Here is an 18,607-nt window from a genome sequence, read left to right as displayed (position 1 = left end):
GAGTCCTTTGTCTAGGATCTCTCTTTTAGCCTTTGGGGGAACAGGCGGCATGCTGCGGCCGCCTGCAAGAAGAGGCGGATCCCTGTTCCACTTGTTAAAACGTTTGTTCAGCTCCGTGTCTGAACTCTCGATAATAAGGAAGGTGTTCCGCCAATCCTTCCATTTGTTTGCCTTACCTCTCGTCATGAGGTAACCCCTGTGGCTTGTTAGTTGATACCAGCCGGTACCTCCCGACTTAGGGGTCCGGCTGAGATAGTTCATGTGGGCGAAAGCCTCAAAACTTGGCTCCACCCCGTTCAGTTCGCACCCGGCCACATAGCCGAGTACGTTTACCCAAGAGTTGGGGGCTAACTGCCATAACCCCAGATCATACCCATCTAAAATCCGCTGAACAGCCGGATGTAATGGGAAGCGCAGACCAGCTTTGATGGCCGCCACATAGCAGCCAAAACAGCCGTCACCATAGCTGGTACCAGCCGGCCAGACGACAGTATCTTCTGGATCCGGCACAAACAGTAAATACTCCGGGCCCATTTTGTGGTTAGCAATAAAGCTCGCCACGTTGTCTCGCATGGTTGCGATCCGGCCCCGGGGCACCCTGCAGTAGTAGGGGGTGTTTTCCTCTCTGTAAGAGGCGGACGGCTCTGCCCAATTATCTCCCTTCTCCACTGCATGGGAACTTCTCGCCTCTTGTAGGCGGTTATGTTTTTCTTCTGAGTCAGAAGAACTATGGTCAGAAGAACTATGGTCAGAAGAGCTGGAATCGGACTCGTCCCCTGACGAGTCCGAAGAGGACGACTCCTCCCCTCTCCTAGAGGGGCCCGCCTCCTCTCCCTTAGAAGGAGCAGAAGGTAAATTAGACATGTCCACGGTTAGATGAGAAGGGAACACCTTGGTCCCTCTCTCAGAACTGTCAGCTTGACAGTCGCCTCGTTCCACATCTGGCGCCTGGTCAGATGTTTCGCTAAGGAGTACCCTTTGGGAGGAGCCGTCTGAGTTTGATATTCTAGCAGTCTTTTTTGTTCTGGCCATCACGTTCTGCATAGACACAGATTCAGTCGGACTTTGTATAAAGGGCAAAGATGGGTCCAGAAAAGGGCAGGCGGCACTCCTAGTCCTAGATTCAGCCGTCCCCGGTGACCGGCTGATCACTAACTTAGGGCGTGTCGTGTGCTTCCATGGTGCCATTTCAAAAAATAAAAAGAAAATTAAGAGTAAGAGAACTGAGTTACCTGAACGGATGACAGTTGATGAAGTCCTGAAAGTTCGGGTCAGTCGGCTTGTCAGAACAGGCGGTAGGCAGAAAAAGTCCGAAAATGTCAGAGCAAGTTCAGGGGTCCGAATGTTCTCGCAAAAATTCTCAAATGTGAAAATGACCGAAGTCAGCACTTCCTTTTATAGGCAAAATGAGAAGGCGAAGGGTCGCTTCCGAATTCAAATTTGGGCGGGAGAGTCTCCCGGCCGTCTGCAAGGTGACACCTGTAACGGGCCGTCGCCTGTCACCGTGCGACGCCTGTCACAGGCGACACGTGACCAGTCGCGTGCCACCTGTGAGGGGCAAATGATTAGGGGATTTTTATCCACCAAGCGCCGTTTGACAAGTGGACCAACCAGGTTCCGCCACGCGTCCTCCACGGACCACTTAAGACACGCCACGTGTCCACCCATGCCAAATGGGACAACCGGCCATCAAGGCCCATTTCAGTCTAGAAGCCCGTTCGGCCCTAGGTTTACCTTAAACCTAGAGAGTTGCACGCTTCCCAAGGCTATAAATACTCGATTAATCCTCATTAATCAGGGACCGAATAATGGACAGAACACACTAATAACCGGCTGATCTCGCTAGCAAAGCAGATTACCTACATTAAATACTCTCACCTAGAGAGACCTTATTACTTTAATTTCTGTATTAATTACTCCTTAATCAGGTACTAACTTGACCGTTGGAGGCGGAGCTCTCAGGAGTCTCCGTTATTTTGCAGGTACAGGCGTCCGGTTCCAGTCTCGGAATTGTAACTCTCCCGCAGGACATCAGAAAACCCCGAAACAAAACTCGTCATTTACAATTGCTTGCTAGAGCTATAATTTTAAATTCCTATCCTTTAAATATTGTGGAGCATCATGGCCTTAGGGAAGTTTTTACGAATCTGAATCCTAATGTGAAGCATGTGTGTAGAAACACTATGTTGAAATATTGTATTGCTGAGTATGATAAGTTTAAGTCCTTTTTGTTGCAATCTTTTTCTGGAATTGAAGGTAGAGTTAGCTTCACTTGTGACTTGTGGACAGCATGCACTAATCGAGGTTATCTCACTTTAACTGCACATTATGTTGATAAAAATTGGTGTCTAAGGTCTAAAATTCTGAATTTTAGATATTGTGGTCCTCCTCATACTGGTGTTGAGATAGAAAAATTTGTGTTTAAACTTATTGGGGAGTGGAACCTTCAGGGTAAAGCTTTTGCAATTACTGTTGATAATGCTCGATCTATGGATGTTATGGTTAAACTTTTGAAGAAAGATTTAATGTTGACTTCTCCTCTTCCTTGTAATGGTAAATTTTTTCATATTCGATGTTCAGCTCATGTCTTGAACATTATTGTTCAAAGAGGTTTGAAAGAAGTTGATAGTAGTGTTCAAAAATTGCGTGAGGTTTGTAAATATATTGATTCTTCGTACTCTAGACTTACTCAATTTGAGCATGCTCTTTCTGAGGTTAACTGTCTATTTAACGATAAGTTACGTCTTGATGTTGTGACTCGTTGGAATGCCACCTATACGATGCTCCGAAAAGCTTTAGAAGCAAAGGAAGCCTTGAAAGTGGTTATCGATAAGTATATGGGTTATGAATTCAAACTTTCGGATGATGAATGGGATACCCTTGCAAAAATATGTCATTTCCTAAAGCCATTTTATGAAATCACTATGTTATTTTCTGAATCTGAATATCCTACCGCAAATTTGTATTTTGCTAGTGTTTTGAAAATTGAGCACACAATAACTAAAGCCCATATAGACCCTAAACTTGCACCCATGGCAAAAGTTATGCTTGAAAAGTTTGAGGGCTATTGGGATGACTATAGTTTGATCCTTTCAATAGTTATTGTTCTTGATCCTCGCTATAAGCTTTTTCGATTGACGAATATGTTGAAAGTGCTTTATGTTGAGGAGGCATGTGTTGAAAAGGCGAAGGTGATTAAAGATGCTCTTTTGGAGTTGTATAACTTTTATTCTTCTATGTGTTCCGGTTTTAAGTCAAGTACAATTGTTCCCCCCTCCATCCCTATTGGGGTTGATAAATCAAATAGTCTCTTGGATGATGATGATATATTCAAGGTAATCATTTTCTGTTTATTGTGGTTTACTAAAATAATAATTATATGCCTTAATTTTTATTATTTAATAAAAGCATATTTTTTGCACTTTTCTAGGATGTTGATGATAGCCTAAATCGACCATCGATGGAGATTGATAATCATTTGAATACTCCTCGTCAACCATCAATTGAAGGGCAGAATTATGATGTTCTCAAGTATTGGGAATCTCAAATTAATGTGTACCCCATATTAGCTATTATGGCTAGGGATGTTTTGGCCATTCCTATTACATCGGTAGCCTCTAAGTCTTCTTTTAGCATGGGTGGTCGTATTTTAAACAAGTATAGGAGTGCACTTTTGCCTAAGAATGTTGAGGCGTTGGTTACCACACAAAATTGGTTACGTGGTTATGATTGTGATATTGAAGAAGACGTCCTTGAAATTGGTAAAGAGGTGATAGATAAAAGTTTTGCATCTAATTAAGGTATGGATGTTGCTATTTTACTGATGCTTAATTTATATTGTGTTGCTTAATTCAAGCTTTCTTGTTTTTTTTTTGTGAGAAAAGTGTAGCTTCATTTCTTACACTAATGATAAGTATAGGGTGCTGCTACTGCTGACTGCTTCTTCTCCTTACTGCTGTTCTGCTGACTTGCTGTGCTGCTGACTTGCTGTTCTGCTGTTGTTCTTCCATTCTACTGCTGCTCTTCTTCCATTTTGCTGTTCTGCTGCTCTTCTTCCATTCTGTTGTTCTGCTGCTCTTCTTCCATCGCTGCAGTTATGCCATTTTGATGTTGTAGTCTGCAGTGCTGCTGATCTGCCATTCTGCTGCAGACTGTGGTGCTGGTGTTAATCTTGTTATGCTAAAAACTTGTACAATTCTGTTGTTAAAACTTGTTTGTATGGATTGGTTGGTTTGATTTTGTTACTTTGTTGTTAAAAATTGTTTAATTATGTGTATGGATTGGATTAGTTTGTTTTGGTTTTGTTAAGTTGAAACTTGTTGAATTAGAAATTTTATAACTTGTTAATGCTATTAATCCTATTATGCTACTGGAATACTGCTATGTTGATGAATAAGGCCCAAAAGGCCAAAAAATTGTAGGTTATTGCCCAAAAAACCAAAATTGCAGATTATTCCCCAAAAACCAAATTAAAGTCAATACTCACGGATTAGCTAACGAAGTGCTATTTCTAAGGGAATTTAGTATTAACTAAGTTACTAAGATATATACAATTAATATGATAAGTATATGGTCTCAAGAAAAATTGATAAGTATGGAATATATGCTAAATATATTCTAAGATTTCTAATACTTAATCCATATAATTACATAAAAAAGTGCACCAAAAAAAAAATTATTATTACATAAAAAAAAGCTTGTAAACGGTTCGATTTATAAGCGGTTCGGTTCATAAGCAGTTCGGTTCATAAACGGTTCGGTTCATAAACGGTTCGGTTTATAAGCAGTTCGATTTACAATCAGTTCGGTTTTTAAATGGTTCGGTGCAAACGAGTAGCAGTTTGCTAACAGTTCGGTGTAAGCGGTTTTTATGCCAGTTCAAACGGTTTCGGGTTGGAATCGGTTTCGGGTTAGATACGGTTCGGTTTTTTTTCGGTTCGGTTTTCTTTCAGTTCGGTTTATATTTGGTTCGGTTTGTTAACATGTTCGGTTCTTAAACGGTTTAACATTACTCGGATTGGTTCGGTTTCAGATTTACTAAAATGCGGTTCGGGTCGGTTTTCGGTTTCAAAGAAACGGTTTTTAATCGGTTTGGTTCTCATTTGGGTCGGTTGGATTCGGGCAGTTAAACGGTTTCGGTTTGAAATTTGACAGCACTAACGGTGTGTATACGAGTTTTCTCTCCTCGTTTTTAGAGTGATTTTGAAAACGTTTTCTAGAGTGGCTCATTTTAAACTAAGGTTTGGAAACGCGCAATCGGTGTTGAGTGCTCAGGGTGTATCTGGTCAACATAATGATCAAAGTTCAATCAATGTTCATTGAGGTTGAACTATACCAAGTGAGCGAGCCTTGATTGATCTATTAGATCAACAAAATGTTGTCAATCAAATAGTCTTATTGTAACTAGGTTAATTCCGTGCGATGTACGGTTTTAATAATAAAAAATTCTTGTAAGTGTGTAATATAAATATTTTAAGTAAAACATAACAAACTGTGATCCCTCTAGTTAGATTAATTGAGTTAAATTGAAGGATATAATTAATCAATCATTTTCAAATATTAGCTTTACCTTGGAAAAGTTAAAAAAAAATGATTTCAATAATAGTTTTGGAGGGAAAATTTATTATAAGAAGTTGCCACGTGGATAGTGATGATGTCAGCGGTAATTACTTTAGTATTAGTTATATAGATATGAGAAACGGTACTTAGCTGCCTGGTCATACTTGTACATTTTAACGTTTATACATGGTCATTTTGCTTAGTCATAATGAAGGCGAGTTAACTGTATGTAGTAACGTCAATCTTGAATCTTGAGATTTTTAAGGGGAGTCTATGGTTAGTTGGACGGAAAATTCGGCCGAGTCCTCGAAAAGTGAAGAAAATAAGTGAAAATTCTTAAAAAATTAATCCCTATTTATATGCTTAACTCAAAATAGAATTGTTGTGTAAAAGGTTTATATGATGCTAATGTGGTAAGTGAAAAAACCTCTATGAAATTTTTTCCATTTATATTAACCTAATGCCCTAATAAATCATTCCCAAAAAATAAATAAAACAAGTTAATCAATATGGCAAGGAAAAAAAAATTCATACTTTAAAAATTGGAGAAAATTCAAGTTTATCTTCATGATTAAAGTAAAGTGTTTGGTTTATCCAGAGGTAAAGTAGTAAAATACATCATTCTGGTAAGGGTAGTAACATAATTTCATTAATAAGGGGAAATCCAAGCTTATAACGAAAATAAACATTTTAATAATGACTTTTTAATTATGAATAGTAGGGATAATTTTGGCTTTTCCATATTTTGGCTTCCCTCTCCTTTCTCCTCTAGCCACTCCACCGCCATCACCACGATAGACAACCACTAGCACCACCAAACAAAAATTCCTCCCCACCGCACGACCACTAGCACTACCTTGTCGCTCCGACTACACGACCCTACTTGCATCACATTGCACAACCACTAACACCGCCCCTTGCGCCAACAACATAACCCCACTTGCATCGCTCAAACCTAACTATAAAAACTACCAACACCACCGCTTTTAAGATTTCCCTTCACAACATGCTCGTTGGTTGGAAAATACCTTTCCCTATGCCCACTTTACATAATTTGTTAGGTTGGTCGATATATCGCTGCGAAGCAGCGATATAGATGATTGATCGGCGACTCAGCGTGGCCATGGGAGGAGAGGGGAGAGAAGGGGTGGTTTGGTGGTGGTGGTGGAGTAGTGAGAGGAGAGAGAAAGAGGGTAGTTGGCATGAGATGTCAAGTTATTTACCGAATTGCCACTGAGATAAATGTCCAAGTTTCTCTTTGAGAGAAACCTGGGCTCCCTCATAAGCAAAATTAAATCCACAAAATTCATCACCTTCTTTGTCACAATTAACATCCATCTCTATTTTCCATCACTCAAATTTGAAGCCTTTAATGGAGAAATGATCAGCTGCAATGGAGAAATCGAAGATGGTGACAAACTCCTACCCTTTGGAGTTAATCATGCATTTGTTTTTCCATTTTAAATTAGGGTTTTTGTTTAATTATGCAGCAAACCCACCGAAAATATGGTGGTGGACATGGTGGTTCATAAGGAAGGTTCAACCGTTCAATAGAGGAAGAAGCTTGAGTATCTTCAATGGAGTAAGATGAACCTTTAAGTCAACGACATCTATCACGAATTTTTTATTTTATTTTATTAAACATTACAATTGGCCACTAGATAAGAGATGTTAGATGTGTAATGATTTGACACAAATGTAATATTATTTACAATCCGAAAACTAGACTATTTGATCCCCCCCACCCCTTAAAAAAATGTACTCCATAACAAATTTAGTTTTTATTTTTTTTACCAAGTAAACTATGTGTCGTGATTAGCTCAATTGAAATGTCTATCCGTGAGTGGTAATTCAATAGCATAATACTAAAACAGACTCCAGGAATGACACGTGTCATTTTCTAGTGTTGTTATTTTCCCTCCAAATCATTTTTTATTACATTTTTGTTTACTTGATCAAATCGTTAAAGAATATTTAAAATATTATAATAATATTTCCTTCCCATTTATCCATAATCACAATTTTTTTGTATGCGGCCTACTGTACCGTGCGGCAGGGGTTGCTCGAGTTACTCGGCCTGGGGTTACTTGAGTTGCCGAGGTTACTCGGGTTTCTCGGCCAGGGGTTACTCGATTTACTCGGTCAGGGGTTACTCGAGTTGCCGGGGTTACTCGAGTTACTCGGTCAGGGGTTACTCGAGTTTGCCGGGGTTACTCGAGTTTGCCGGGTTACTCAAGTTACTCAGTCAGGGGTTACTTGAGTTACTCCTGACCGAATAACCCTCGAGTAATCCATGACTGAACCCCTCGAGTAACCCCTGACTGAGTAACCCCTCAAGTATCCCCTGACCGAGTAACCCATCAAGTAACCCCTGGCTGAGTAACCCCTTAAGTAACCCCTGACTGAACTCCTTAAGTAACCCCTAACCGAACTCCTTAAATAACTCCTAACCGAGTAACCCCTAATCGAGTAACTCGAGTAACCCTTGACCGAGTAACTCGAGTAACCCCTGACCGAGTAGCCCCTCAAGTAACCCTTGACCGAGTGAACCCCTCGAGTAACCCCTGACTGAGTAGCCCCTCAAGTAACCCTTGACCGAGTGAACCCCTCGAGTAACCCCTGACCGAGTAGCCCCTCAAGTAACCCTTAACCGAGTGAACCCCTCGAGTAACCCCTGGCCGAGTAATTAGAGTAACCCCTAACTGAATAACTCAGGTAACCCCTAATAAAATAACTCGATCGGATAACCCCTATCACACGGTGTGGCCTGCTACACCAAAAAGTTGCTGATACATAATAAATTTACCATATATATTCAACTAAAATATAATTTCAAATTCTAAGGTTTTTTTGGTCAATAACATAATACTAAAACAGACACCAGGAATGACATGTGTCACTTCTTGGTACTGTTTTTTCCCTCCAAAACTCCCCCCTCCCTTTTTAGGAAAAATCTTTTATTTTTGGAATATTTGTATAATACAACTATAATAGTATAATTCCTAATCTTATATATTATCTTTATAATAATTGTATTCCTTTTTATTTCTTGTTCTATTTATTTAAAATAGTTACATAAGATTTTGAGACCTTTTAATTAACGGAGAATAAGCTATAATTTAGAAGGTTGAAATATAGCGGAGAGTACGAAATTTCAAAGCCAAAAATACAATATTAACATTTAAATTACCATTATATAATTGTACAATAGTGTGGTTCAATATTCATGGTGTTGATTTGAAATCTTATGAAATAATAATAATTGAGTTAGTTTTCTGTTAAATATTTCTCTAATAATTTTACCAACTTAAATTTTTTTTTCCCTCAAAAAATCTATTAACTATTATTAAAACAGGTCGTCGATCATTTTGGACCTATGTCAAGCTATGATTAAAAAAATTTCCCGCCAATGCAATATATGATGTCAGTTTTAAGTTTTTTTTTTTAAAAAATAATTATTCTACTTAGCTTATTTTTTGGAAGTACATTATATAGTTTTTTATATTTTTTTTGAACTAAACTAATTCATTAATAAAAAGTCATGCGACATTAACATTGATAGTTTTATGGGGAATAACATACATCATTAATTTAATATAATGTATATTATTTTTAAATATTTTCAACACAACTAATCAAAAATAATTTTTTTTTCTTTTTCAATTGTGGTTTTAAAAATGTTTTACCTTATTATTTCATTTTTTTTATATGCATTGCATTTGTTTCTTTCACATAACTTATCTCATTTTTATATTATATCACAAATTAATTATGGAAAATTACTACTGTACATCGTACGGACATTAATCTAGTTTTACACCATACCAGACTTCTATTCAAAGCTAACGACTTCGGCAAGACGGCAACTACGCAATAAGTATAACCAACTATTCTCCAAAAATCCCCCTTTTACTTTCTTCATCATCTACCACTTTAACGACCATCAACAACAAATTAAGGTTCGAAAGAAACGTTTCATCCTCTGCAACATAAAAAAAAACTCGAGCTTGCAAAAACTGTTAACAATGGCGTATGTTGATCATGCTTTCTCCATTACCGATGAAGATATTATGATGGATAACTCTTATGCAATCAACAATAAGCCCCCTATTAAAGAGATCGCTCTCGCTGTCTCTCTCCTCGTTTTCGGTGTTGTCGGCATCGTTCTGGGGATTTTCATGGCTGTTAATCATATCGGTGGTGATCGAGCTCATGGTATTTACCTTAACCCTAATTCAGTTGGGATTTGTTTGAATTTTTGTGGGTGTATTCACTTTTTGCTTGATTCAGTCTGAAACTAGTATACTTTTTAAAACCTAATTGTATCCCTAATTCCCTTTTTCGTTGAATGCCTCTTTCAATTGGGATTTTTTTTGAATTTTTGTGGGTATTTTCATTTGTTGCTTGATTTAGTCTGAAATTAGTTTAATTTTTTTAACCTTATTTGTATCCCTAATTCGTTTATTTCGTTGATTGCCTCTTTCAATTGGGATTTTTTTGAACTTTTGTGGGTGTCGAGTGCCTCTTTCAATTAGAATTTTTTTGAATTTTTGTGGGTGTTGCTTGATTCAGTCTGAAATTAGTTTACTTTTTTTAACCCTAATTGTATCCCTAATTTGTTTATTTTGTCGAATGCCTCTTTCAAGTGTGTTGTTTGGACATTGTGGGTTTTTGATTTTTGAATTGTATGTGTTGAATTGAAACAGGGCTATTCTTTGCAATATTAGGGGCGATCTTGTTCTTACCGGGCTTTTATTATACAAGGATTGCTTACTACGCATACAAGGGCTACAAGGGTTTCTCTTTCTCTAACATTCCTCCTGTTTAGTGGTCAAATTCTAGATTTAGTACTCTACTTGCTGTGTTTTCTGTACATAGAAATGGATAAGTGTATCAAAAGAAATGAAATACGGAGTATTACCTTTATCTTCATTTAAGAACTGTAATTGTTGGTAATTTTGTGCTGGAGAGGGGTGATGTGTTGCTGGTTTTAAGGTTTTTTTTTTTTTTTTTTTTTTTTTTTTTTTTTTTTTTTTTTTGTTTTTTTGTGCTGTGGTCTCGAATAATCCGCATCCTGTATCTAGTGATGTTGTGGAGTTGCTTGAGATTTTACAAGGTCAAGGTTGTAATTGTTTCTTGTGTATCCAACTATCCACAGATTTAAATTGGCCTTTTTTTTTAGTACAAATGGACTTTCTGAGTACTTCGTGTTTTGTATGCAATGGGATGCTTACTCACTTCAAGTTATGCTTTTTAATTTTTTATAGCCTTGATTTCATCTTGCCTTTTTCTTTTTCCACAGTTGAATAGTTTTTACTTTCATGCTTCCTGATTATCGTTTTTTTTCGTATTTGAGCTGTACTTGTATGACTAATTTTGAGACATGTGTAGTATGAGATAGAGAATTGAAAAAAGAAGTTGTGGAATAATGAAGTGCTGCCTTTTAGCCTGTAATCATTCACACTTTGTTTGGATAAGAGGAAATGGATAGAAAATGAGGGAAAGGAGAAGAACAAGTTTAGAGGTTAGGGGAAGGAAGGGAGAGGGAGAGATTCATTTTCTCCTTATCTAATAGACATCATCCCTCCAAAATTGAAGACATTTAGAGGGGAAATGGAGCTCTACCTTCCCTCTCCCTTTCTTTCCCCTCCCCACCCCCTTTCTTTCCTTTCCCTTTTACCTAGGTGATTTTTTTTACCGAAGTGTCATTGAAGTTCCAAACATGTAGTTGATTTTAATGTCACCATCTATGTTAGGGGCTTTTTATTTACCTCAAGTACTCAAACAGGATCCTTGACACTCCAACATTGGTATTGACACTTCTTTGGATCAGAAGCATGGGGAATTTTATAAGTAGATTAGTTTGACAGTGCACATATTTGCGTCTGATTTGAGTTTCCGATTACAAATAACATGGGTCAGCTTGGATTGGTCCTGGGAATATACAGTGTACTCTGAGCAATTTTCTTCAAAAGCTGGACTGCCCTTGGAAATTTGCCTTTGCATTTCCTGCATTCTCCATTAGGCTAATCATATTTACTTTCTTTGTTGTAAATGCTCCCCATTTTAATCATAAAACATATTCTTCCTTATCTCATTACATCTGGATTTCTCAAAAACTTTATTCTCTATCTTCTTATTTGTTACGTATTTGCCTTCATCACTATAACCATTCAACAACCATTCCATTTTGGTGAATGATGTGATCCTGTAAGCAGATCTTAACCTGTAATCTCTACTTTGAGTGTCCATTTGAAGCTACTAATAGGGAGTGTTGGTGTACCTTTTATTTAGTTTATGATAATTGCATTCTTGCTCATTCCTATTTCCACTCGCAGAACATAGCCTGTATATACGGTATTTGTATCATTTACTAAGATAGGCTTCTAAAATATGAGTTAGGAAATGAGCAGGCTCTACGCTCATGCTAGCTCTCCAGACTGAATGGTGCTTGCTTTTGGTGATATCTCAAATCTATTATCTCTTTCAAAGGTTGCTTCTGCTACATTTTACTTGCAACACTTAACGCTTGCCAATGTACAATTTAAACTACTCCGTATTAATATCTTTGGTTGCATTTTTGTAAAAATATAAAAAAAAAAAATTAAAGTACAAATTAAGACAAATCCAATAAGACCCTAAATTGACTGCATGAATATATTTTTCTTCCGTATAAAAATAATATGATGTAACAAAAGAGTGAAGTGTCTTTTATTCAACTGGTAAAGTGGCTAGGTAGACTTCTGGTCACAGTTGAGGACTTTGTTAATGCAGTGCTGGCTTTGTTGTCTTATTGAACATGGAAACGCCACACTACCACTTCTAATCTTCTATACAGCATATATGGGTTTGCATGTGAAGTTCGTTGCTATAAGTTTTAGCTTTCATATGTTAGGCATATAGATAATAATGAAGTTTTGGATGACCTTGAGCTTCTCATGGGATTTCTATGCCTTGGAAACAAATGCTAGTGTAGAAGACTTCTTGGGAATGATATATAATGATGTAAAGTGTGATAATCAGTAGGCTATTTCTTCTCGTTTACTTCTTTTAATGGTCTACCTGCGGCGTAGTTTTTCTCATATATTTTACCTCTTGTTGCTCTTTATCTAAACTGTACTTTGGTTGAATGCTTTTCTTTCTTTTGATCCCTTCGCACGTCCCCTATAAATTATTTTTTCCATATGTATATATATGGTTTGACAGAGTTTGATCCTAGCTATTACCTCTGTGTCCAGAAAATTGCTGGACATTGTTATCAATATGTTGAATGACCATCTACATAAATATCAGTATCTTCTCTGGTAATCCATCAGGTATAGTTGTTTGGTTAATGCTTGTCAAGGATAAGAAGGCAAGGGTGATGCTTTTTGCGTAACTTCGGTTTACCAAGCGGTGGTTTAAGGAATTGTTGTCTGCATTACTGTGTTAAATCTTACATCTGTTATATAGGATTAATTCTGGTAGGAATGGTTGTTGTTCATTCATATTATTTGCTAGGAAAGACATTAGAATTAGATATAAACATGATATCGATCTTGCCTTTGTTTTCGTTGCTGTCAAGTGTCAACTGCCTGTACCCCTGTTTTTGAACTTTTTTCCGCCTGGTTGGTATTATATCTGAAATCTTCCTGCAGGAAATGTGATGCTATCACAGGTCTTCGGAGAGCACGTTTTGTAAGGTAATCCTATTTGTTCTTCCGTGTTCTTGCTTTTAACCTCCTCTGTGATTCTGTGAATAATCTAGTTAATGCAGCATTTATCACTATGTTTTGTATTGCATATTTGCATTATATATTTTCATTCATGATTGAGGGGTTTTCATGCATACTTCATTTATCACAAGTTATTTTATTAACATGTTCATTTCTCAGCACAAATTTCGTTCTCTGTACCCGAGCTAAAAAGCTTGCTTGCAAGTATCATGAAATGATTAAGTGTATGTTAGAGCCTTCGTCAAACAAACTGCAGTGGTTATCTTCTTGATATTGAACGCCATTCTACAAGCTAAAGCCAAGCATATTGCACCCAATGCATTTCAATAGGAGTAGTCCGTGATTTGCATGTTATAGGTTTGAAGTCCTATCCCTCCGATATTCAGAATATAAACCATCCATCTTCCATAGTTATGGCAATCTCGATTTTGAAAATTCTAGTTAAGAATGGAACAAACACAAGGAAGCATACATTTAGGAAGACAGATTTTATATGTATAGTATACTGTTTAAGTATAAAACTGCCAAAGCTAGCTGGTCCCACGACCAGAAATGATCATTTATTATAATAAAAATGAACATTTAATAATTGAACATATTTGAAAAGTAATTGATTTTCCCAACAAAAATGAACATTTAGTAATTGAACACATTTGAAAAGTAACTGATTTTCCCAACAAAAATGAACATTTATTAGAAAAAAAAATGAACATTTAGTAATTGAACATATTTGAAAAGTAACATTGAAATTGCAAATGTATATCAAAAAACTCAGATGAATATTTCGTTAAATAACAATTCACACTTTTTCTTTTTTTTTTTAATGAAAAATGAATAATGAATTTCAAATCAAAAGAACGAAATATCTAAAACTTGAAATTAACATTGCAATATATAAAAATGAACATTTATAATTTAAGAATAAAATAAAGAGACTATGAAACTGAAAAAAAAATTATATATCTAATATTATATAACTGAACATTTCAATTGTAAATGAAAATGAACATATAATGTTGTTGCTTATTCATCACCATTTTTTAAGCTTCAAGTGAAATTAGACTGCATGAAAATGAACATTTAATTATCGAGAAATACAAAACATCTGTAATACAAATGAACATCTAATTTCATAATTTTTAAAAATAGAAATAAATATATATATTTTTTTACTAACGTGATATACACGGTGGCGGATACAGGATTTCCGAGCCTATGAGTCACTCAGAGTTATTGTACTTCTGTACAATAACTCAGGGTGAGCTATGAGTGGAATTTTGAGGTGAATTGTGTGTGGGAGAAGAATGTTGTTCACTAGCATGATGTGGAGTGGAAATTTGTTCATTTGGAGAAAAATTTTGTTGACTAGGAGGATTACCTTTAGTGAAGAAATTATCAATATTCTACATTTTATTTGGATTACGTTTCCGCTTCATTATGAAAATCATTCCCAGTTTCTATTTTCGTCCATCCTTCAATACTTAACACATTACTAAATATAAAATGGAACCACTAATAATAAAAAAAATTCCCTCCATTTTCTCTCTCCTCACCTACCCCATTCCTACCCTACTTCTTGTTTTCTTACAATATAAAAATACAAAAGAAAATCTTTTATACAATAAACAAATATTTTAAATGGATCCACTTGTAATTTTCTTAACCTACGTGTTCCTCGTAAGGTCCCAAGTATTATAGTAAGAAATAACAAAAACTTCAGCAATTCAAATATACATAATTTCAGTTTATTTGAATACAAATAATACAATAAAATATCAATTAAATCTAAAACAAATCAAACTATCAAAGTAATATACAATAAGGTTAATAACCAACTAATTAAGACTACCAAAGTACCAATATTACCAAATAAAATTCAATTCATTTCAATTCAATTCAACATTTCAACATGACAACACCACAATGAACAACCTGCCAACCTTGATATGAAATTATAAATGACTGAAATTATAAATAATTAACACAACAATGAACAACAAATCAACAATTCAGTTCAATTCAATTAATCAAATGATTGAAATTACACATAATTAAAATTAATACTAAATAACAAATTAATTAGTTCATAATTAAATTTTAATATAATAATACATTAATACCTTGCTTTGCTTCAGTGAGTTCAGTCGGTGGTCGTCGTAGATCCGAGGGTGGTGGCGGCAGGCTTGCAAACAGGAGACAACAGTCACAACACTACAGCAAGACAAAGTCCTTGAAGGCTTGAAGGAGTGAAGCGGTGGGCTAGTGCGGACGGTGCGGTGGGCTGGTGGTTGGTTCGGCGTCGGTGGTCGGCTGGTTGAGTCAGTGAGTCAGATGGAGAAAGGGAGTTAGGGTTTGTGAGTTGTGACGTTTGAATGGGTTGAATTGGTCAGTGGTTTGGTTGTCCCTTCACGCGTTATTCATTTTTCATTTTTTTTAAATTAATCTTCATTTTTTTTACTGTTGGGTCACATGCACCACTGTGCACTCATGTAGGTCCGCCCTTGGATATACAAATAAACATACAATTTTATGATATTGAACATTTTGCTAATATTAACCTGAACATCATTAATATACTATTCAATAGTAAATTATTCACAAGTGAACATAAAATATATGAGAATGAAGATATATTGATTTTATAATGAACCAAATTGTAAAATATGTTCAGTTAGAAAATGTTCATTTTTGTTATAGTAAATGTTCATTTCTAAACGTGGGACCAGCCAGCTCTGACTGGGCACAAGTCAAGCCAATGCTAATTGATAAAACTGTACGCAAAATTATGGCAAACTGCAAGTGTACTCCAATGGCCTAGATTGTCTCCTTTGGCCCTTCTATTAAACAAGCTCCACTCTAAACGATACCATGATATTATTAAGAGAAATTAGGACATATATCATGAACGATGACAACCCTTGATGTAGGAAATTCAATTTTTTGAGGAAAGCGCACTCTATCGGACTAAAACCTCTCATAAATTAACTCGGTTTGGATTATTGGACAAGCTTCAAGTAAGGGGGAAAGATTGCCCATAGTGGGGATTGACCTTACCATAAGACCAAATACTTCGTAGGAAAATCAATATGGTTGTTACTCTAGGTTCTAGACATGGCTTATAAAATTCACCGTACATCCTTGTTCAATGTTAGTGTTTTAGGTAATTACTAGTATATATAGTACCCGTGCAATTGCACGATTTAAATAGTACAAATATTAAATCTCACATAATCTAAACTATTAGTTATCTTAGTATATAATAGCAAAATCTTTTAGTGTACATTAGTTGATTATTCATTCTTTTATAACAATTTTGATCACCATAATGTGTACACATCTAATCATCTATTACAACACTCCGTATCATGTTTTCAATTTGATGTTGAATAAAAAGATTTAGAAATAGCTATATGATAAATGTATAATAGAAAAATTGTCGGGAATAATCCGACATTTGTCTCATCCGCCCAAAATAATCCTACCTTTCGATTATTTTTTAATAATCCGATCTTTATACCCAATCCACTCTCAATGGTCCCAACCGGTCAATTAACTTGTTATAACAAGTTATCTGACACGTGATTGGTAAAAAAAAAAGTAAAATAAATAAAATTTTAAAAAAAGTTTTAGTTTTTCTTAAGGAAAAAAATAAAAAAAAGTAATTATTTAAAAAAACCACCCCCACACCCAGCCCAAGCCACCTTCCACGTCGCCCATTCCCGCCGGCCCAGCTACCAGAATCCCCTGTCACGCAGCGCTGACTGCCCAGACCCACTCCCCCGGCGCAGACGTTCTCCCTCCCCCTCCCTCCGCCACAAAAACCCACTAGAACCATCCCCCACCCCCGAAAACCCCCTTCTTTATCTTGATCCCAGCCCCCTTCCCCTTCCCCAGTTCCGATTCCGGCACCTATCCCCTTCCCTGTTCCGATTCCGGCGCAGCCTCCCTTCCTTTTCCCCAGCTTGAGTTCGTTCTCCCTTACATTACCCCACCACAATTTCGACCTCCTTCACTTTCCCTTGCCTCGATTTCGGCCACCTAGACCACCCAAAATAGCGTCGACGACGACGCATCTTGCCCCGCGAGCTCCGATCTCACAGTTGTTGCAGTTGGTGAGTATTACGATGGCTGGGCTGGTGGAGGGGGTGGCTGCCAGTATTTTTTTTAATTCAATTTTTTTTTAAAAAAAAATTTTAGACAAATTATACAGTGACACGTGTACTTTAAACCTAAAAAAACCCTTTTTAACAGGTAACCAATCACTTGGGACCGTTGGGAGCGGATTGAATATAAAGGTCAGATTATTAAAAAATAATTGAAAGGTAGGATTATTTTGGGCAGATGAGCTAAAGGTCGGATTATTCCCGACAATTTTTCCATGTATAATTTATACCCTTCAAATATATTGGTTATGTTTTATCTTTTTAGATCATAATGAGTCATTCACATTCACATATATCATATATTACCCTTCATGTGCACTTTTATTTTAAATCAATAAAACATACTCTCTACATCCCTTAATATAGCCACATATTTTTTCTTAACAAAAAAAATACAGTGTCCAATACATATTGTATATTGGTTGAAAAAGTCTCCATAAAATGATAGGTCAAACGTTACCCAAGATAAATCAAAGCCACTCTAATATAAATAAAATTTCAGCGCATTTTCTGTGTGGCTGGCCACACTGTGTGGCCAGCTGACACACACCAAAACACTAACTTGGTAACCCTTGACTAAGAGAGTAATCCCTAACCAAGTAACCCCGACCAAACGGTGTGCAGTGGCCAGCCAACGCATTTTGTGTGTGGCCGGCCACACCGTGTGGCCGGCTGACACACATCAAAATATTGACCGAGTAACCCTTGACCGATTAAGTAACCCTGGGGCTGGCTGACATACACCAAAACATTGACCGAGTAACCCTTGACCAATTGAGTAACCCTGGACCGATCGAGTAACCCTTGACCAGGTAACCTTTGATCGACCAAGTAATCTCGCCCTCACGGTGTGGTCAGCCGCATATGAAATTTTGTGATAAAATTAAGTTATATATGCTTTATTGATGAAAATACTCTATTTAAATTATTAAAAAAAAATATGAGTGATTAAATAAACTATATAACTCTTATAAAGCTTATTATTATCCTATTGTCTATTTATTGTAATCAAATCTAGTTAAAATAAATTTGTCAAAATTAAGAATAAACGTTATCATGAAATTGTTCGGATGTACACTACTATTATGGTAAATTGGGTGTACACCAAAGTGTTTATAATATATTTTTTTTTACGAGAAGTGTTTATAATATATTTGACTTATTTATTGA

General features: G+C 36.4%; 1 protein-coding gene across 1 annotated transcript; it reads left to right on the top strand.

Annotated features, from left to right (window-relative positions):
- The first annotated feature begins 9,405 nt into the window (after positions 1 to 9,405).
- On the top strand, positions 9,406 to 10,823 carry LOC110716921 (transmembrane protein 230-like). Its single transcript, XM_021895574.1, has 2 exons — positions 9,406 to 9,774; positions 10,266 to 10,823. Exons 1-2 carry the CDS (start codon positions 9,585 to 9,587, stop codon positions 10,385 to 10,387), a joined length of 312 nt encoding a protein of 103 aa, XP_021751266.1. The 5' UTR covers positions 9,406 to 9,584; the 3' UTR covers positions 10,388 to 10,823.
- Positions 10,824 to 18,607: the final 7,784 nt, after the last annotated feature.

This window comes from Chenopodium quinoa, unplaced genomic scaffold (assembly GCF_001683475.1).
Source record: "Chenopodium quinoa cultivar QQ74 unplaced genomic scaffold, ASM168347v1, whole genome shotgun sequence".
Classification (NCBI taxonomy): Eukaryota; Viridiplantae; Streptophyta; class Magnoliopsida; order Caryophyllales; family Amaranthaceae; genus Chenopodium; species Chenopodium quinoa.
Note: the sequence above shows the minus strand (reverse complement) of the source record. Positions and strands in the feature narration are given on the sequence as shown.

Coding starts and splice junctions, on each gene's coding strand:
- LOC110716921 (XM_021895574.1), top strand. CDS start 9,585: ATGGCGTATGTTGATCATGCTTTCTCCATTACCGATGAAGATATTATG. Junction 9,775..10,265: donor CGGTGGTGATCGAGCTCATG/GTATTTACCTTA, acceptor GAATTGAAACAG/GGCTATTCTTTGCAATATTA.